At 51.5% G+C, this 5,215-nt stretch overlaps 1 protein-coding gene across 1 annotated transcript in view; it reads left to right on the top strand.

Moving 5' to 3' along the window:
- Cpamd8 (C3 and PZP like alpha-2-macroglobulin domain containing 8) overlaps nt 1-5,215 on the top strand; it is a gene marked incomplete at its 3' end in the record, with an annotated part of 61,867 nt that overhangs the window by 50,007 nt on the left and 6,645 nt on the right. The window contains exons 25-26 of the mRNA XM_048795356.1: nt 163-257; nt 4,576-4,741. Coding sequence (XP_048651313.1) covers nt 163-257; nt 4,576-4,741 — 261 coding nt within the window. The remainder of the gene's footprint in view (nt 1-162; nt 258-4,575; nt 4,742-5,215) is intronic.

Below are 5,215 nucleotides of genomic sequence, written 5' to 3'. Positions count from 1 at the left end.
GCTGGGGGTGGGGGAGGGGCCGGGCCCTAGCAAGGCTGAGGCTGGGCAGGGCGGGCCGGTGCTGGGTGATGGGTGATGGGCAGGGTTACAGTGGGAGCAGGGGCTAAGGCGGGGGCAGGACCCTGGCAGGAGATGGGCTGTCCCCTTTGGGACAGGGATGAGGCCTGGGAGTCCTCTTGCAGGGTGGGATCCACGGTGCAGTCCCGCTGACGGCCTACGTGGTGGCTGCTCTCCTGGAGACTGGCACAGTGTCCGAGGTGAGCCCAAGTGGAGTCCTGGGAGACTAGGGGCCAGGGGTGGGGCTGGAGGAACAAGTGGGAGGTCCCCCCTCATGGCAGGGTTTATTTTTCCTCATTTCTCTTACTCATGAATGAGGCTCTTTCAAACTTTTCATCCACTGAGAACATCCAACTTCTCAGTCTGAGCAGAAAAGAGATACCTGTGGTTACCATGGGGGTGAGAATTGTTGGGAAGTATATTAGTTTTTCATCACTATAATGAAACACCTGAGGCAATTAACTTATAAAGAGAAAAGGTTTATTTTGGCTAATGGTTTTGGTGGTTTCAGTCCATGCCTGGCTGAGTGGATTGAACAACAGACATTTATTGCTGACAGTTCTAAAGGCTGGGAAGTCCAAGACCAAGGTGCAGGCAGATTCTGTTCTTGGTGAGGGTTCTCTTCCTGGGGTGTCTGCCTTTCACTGTGTGCTCACCTGACCTTTCCTTAGTGTATGCACACAGACTGAGAATTCTGGTGACTCTTCTTATAAGGACACTAATCCCATCATGGGGCCCCAGCTTAACGATCTCTTCTAAACCCCTACTCCAGCTATCATCATATTGGGGGTTAGAGCTTCAATATGTGAATTCTGGGGGACACAAATATTTAATCCATAACGTTCCTATGTCATCCCTAAAAATCTCCATGGAAGTTTAACAACCATCAAGTCGTCTCTTAAGTGTGTTCTCCTGATGTCCCTTCCTGTGCCTTTGACCGTCACTCCAGGTAGAGTGAGCCACATGCTGGCTGAAGCACCATAATTGCCCTGACTGCTGGACCCCTTCTTCTGTTTCATTTCACAGCCTCCTTCCATCATTGATTTCCTCTTGTCCCTCAGTGTCCAAATGGGATTGTTTCCAGGACCCTCCACAGACACCAAAATCCAGGGATGTAAAATCCATGTCCCTTCTATCAAGTGGCATAGCACTGGCGGAGAACCTATGCGCATCCTCGTTTATACTTTAAATCATCTCTTTGTGACCTATAATACTTCACGCAATGCACATATATCGTTCTTTTGCATAGATTCAGAATATTTCAAGACCTGTGGCAAACTCAAGTTTTGCTTTTTGGATCTTTTTCCCATTTTTTTTTTTTAATTCCTGTTTGGCTGGATCCATGGATGCAGAACCTGCAAATATGGAGAGCCTGCTGTACTGAGAAAAAGTACTGGGAGGTAAACTTTTGAGGTCTTGCATGTCTGAAAATATTCTCATCCTGCTTCAACACTTGAGTGATAGTTGGGCTGGGTGTAGAATTCTCTCTTGGCCCTCACTTTCCTGTAAGATACAGGATTCCATTCCATCCTCTTCTAGTTTCCAGTGTTCTGTGGAGAAGTCGCTTGTCTTTCTGAGTACTTTTCCTTTGAATATGGATTTTTCTTTCCCCTGAAAGTTATCAGATCTTCTCGTTGTCCACAGCACTTTGTGCTTTATGACACATACTGTGAGGTGAGGATTTTTTTTTTTTCACTTTCTATGCTGGGCATCCAGGGAGCCCTTTTCCATAGGAAATTTATAGGTACTAATAGGATGAAAATAAAAAAGGATCTTTTGGACTGAGTGATCAAGCACTTGCCTAGTTTGGTTGAGACTCTGGGTTCATTTCCAGAGTCTGTAAAAGAAATATTGTGAGAGTAACTAAGAGTTAGCCTTGCTCACCTGACCTTTCCCTAGTGTATGCACACAGACTGAGAATTCTGGTGACTCTACTTATAAGGACACTAATCCCATCATGGGGGCCTACCTTAATGACCCCTTAACATCAGGGAAGAGCTCTCTGAAGATGTGGTATTTCCCCTTCTGATAAAATATAAGCCTTCAGAGGGCTGGGGTTTTTGTCTCTTATTACTAAATATACTCAGTAGGCGGTGCTTGCCTTGGACAGAGTACGTGTCCCATAAATATTTGTGGAATGGAAGAAAAAGTTGAGACCTAAATGATGAGATGGAGCAGCCATGTGAAATGTGAGAGAAGATTGTTTCTCACCAAAGGAGTGATGAGACAGTCCCCTAGCCTGTGGTGACTCTGGACATTCCCAGTCCTCACGCCTGCTAGGTGAGCGCGCCACCACCGAGCCGCAGCCCAGCCCCAGACAGGAGGAGCTTGCGGAGAGGGAGGCTGATGTTCCCCAGGGCCGGGTCACCACCAGGCCTTGCCCTGGGTCACGTGCTTCCCGGCTGACATTCAGGTGGTCTGCGGACGTGGACCATCACAGACGGTGGCTCTGCTGGGGGCCGGGGGGCGCCCTCAGACTTGTCTCTGTGCCCTCCACCTCTTCCCACCCCCAGGACACCCCATTTCTCAGAAAAATCTTCCTCTGCCTTCTCCAGGTCCTCCCAACCCCATCTTCCCTGATCTGGGGGTTTCCCCAGGGAAAGGGCGAATTCCCCCCTGGGTCGGGGCCCTGAGTCCCTGAGGTGGCGGAGGCAGGACCTGCTGTCTCAGTGCCGGGACCAGAAGGTCCCTGAGGGCGCTCAGGAGTAGCCTTCTTTGCTCCTCCCGTCATCCCAGCGTGTGCCACCATGGTTGCCTGCTCCGTGTCTTCTTCTTCTTCTTCTTTTTAAATCTTAATGACTTCATTTCATGTTTTAGGTGTTCTTCTTTTTAGCTACACGCGACGGTAGAGTGTATTTTGACATATTATACACACCTGGAGCCTGACTTCCTATTCCTGTGGTTGTATCCATGCCGTCTCACGGGCCGTGTGTTCACATATGAACACAGGGAAGTTTGTCTGATTCGTTCCACTGTCTTTCCTACTCCCCTCCCCCTCCCTCCTCATTCCCCTTTGTCTAATCCAATGAACTTCTGTTCTTCCCTCCACTCCCTCTTTTGTGTGTTAGCATCGCACATCGGGGAGAACATTCAGCCTTTGGTTTTTTTTTTTTTTTTCTTTTTTTTTTTTTCCGGATTGGCTTATTTCATTTAGCACCAGAGTCTCCAGTTCCATCCATTTGCCAGCAAATGCCACAGTTTCATTCTTTTTTATGACTGAATAATATTCCCTGTGTGTGTGTGTGTGTCTTACATTTTCTTCATCCATTCATCTGCTGAAGGGTACCTAGGCTGGTTCCATAGCTTAGCTATTGTGTATTGACTCACATTATGTGGCCATGTCACTATAGTATGCTGAGGTTAAGTCTGTCTTCTCCTCTTCTAAGGATATTTATCTTTGGATTTAGGGTCACTTTATCCAGGATGATCTCATCTCAAGATTCTTAATGATATTTGCAAAGACTTTTCCAAATAAGATCACACTGGGCCGAGAGGTGGCTCAGTAGTAGTAGAGCACTTGCCTAGCCTGTGTGAGGTCCTGGGTTCAATCCCCAGCATTGCCCCCCCAAAATAGAGGCTACCCAAGTTAGGTTACGTTTACAGGTTCCAGGGGACATATCTCTTGGGGGTAGGGGCACCATCCAACCCACAGCACCTGCACTGGAATCAGATGAGCTTCCCTCCCCCCCCCCAAAAAAAAGACCTGGGTCCCTCTGAGCCTGGTTGTGAACACTTTTTGTAAATAATAGAGTTTCTCAGCTAAAGCAACAGATGGGGCAGGGTGGGTCCTTCCCGGCTCGGTGACATTTTCATAGCATCCTTGCCCACGTGGCCTGGGGTAGCTCCCATGTCAGCATCTCTGGACTCATGGGTCACACCTGGGCTCTGGCTAGTCCGCCCTGCTCCTCCCCAGATCCTCTCTGGGGAGCTAAATCTCACCCCACACCTAGAGGCGATTCCCATGCTTTGTCCTGGTCTAAGGATCAAAGGTTTGGGGACACGTTCTCTCTGTGACCACAGCAGTTAACTAACGCTGCGTTATCTTAACTCCACGGCTTCTACCGGTGGCCGGCAGAGCGTCTCTGCTCGTTGGCTGAATTGGTTCCTGCTTTAACCACTCACTCTTCCCGTGAGTCCATCTTACTGGGAAGCTCCTCTGAACAAGCCTGTCCTTGGTGATGGCTGTGCCTGTGTCTTCCCACAGGTCATGTTCTAGGGCACAGGAGGAGGTCGGCGGGTTTCTCTGCAGAGGCACCTCTTGATTCGAGGCCTGGAGGGTGCAGAGGGCCTGGGCTGGGGGTCTTAAGGCCAGATGTCTTCCTGAAGCTCTGGCCATGCGTGGGCGTGGACAGGGTTGGCCCTGCCTGCTCCCGGGAGGGTCTCTGCACTGACCTGGCGTATCCCTGAGCATCCCACCCAGACTCCATTTGGAAAAAGGGGCAAAGACAGAGAAGAAAGGCGGTGGGGTCTGACAGCAGGGGCTGCAGCCCGAGCTCCCGGTGTCACCCCACTCTGCAGGAGGAGCGGGCCGCCGTTGCCAAAGCAAGACGCTTCCTGGAGTCCAGGGGGCCCCTGGCCACAGATCCCTACAGCCATGCTCTGACCGCCTACGCGCTGACCCTGCTCCGCAGCCCCGCAGCCCCTGAGGCCCTGCGCAAGCTCCGCAGCCTCGCCATCACACAGGGTAGGTGTTCCCTGGCCACCGGCCCTGGAGGCCACGGTGTGGGACAGCCCACTCTGAGCTCTTGGACGCTCGTGTGCAACTCAGGAGGTGTCTTAGCTCACTCTTGATGGCTTTGCGTGTAGAATGGTCCACCCAGGAGCGCGCCAGCCGGCCACTCGGTTAGATGCAGTGTTTTGTCCAAAGTTGGGCCTGCCTGAGCGCTTTCCATGCCTGCGAAATGGGGGATGCTGACCCCCAGGGAGGGCAGTGTGGCGGGGTCTTCGACAGGAGATCCCCCAAACTTCTGATGCTGGGCAGGCGGAGGTAGACCCCCATTCTCCCCTCCACTGGTGGGTGAGCCCCGGGAAGGAGGCATTTCCATCTTTGGGGTGTTAGTCCCTCCAGATGCAAAATGATCACCTTTGTGTTCAGAGAGCCCCGGTCACCAAGCCCCCACTTGTCCAGACGCCCCCCACCAAGTCCCCTCCCCCACCC

The sequence above is a fragment of the Marmota marmota genome, unplaced genomic scaffold (genome assembly GCF_001458135.2).
Source record: "Marmota marmota marmota unplaced genomic scaffold, marMar, whole genome shotgun sequence".
Lineage (NCBI taxonomy): Eukaryota > Metazoa > Chordata > Mammalia > Rodentia > Sciuridae > Marmota > Marmota marmota.
The sequence above is the reverse complement of the archived record's forward strand: the minus strand, read 5'-3'. Positions and strand labels throughout refer to the sequence as shown.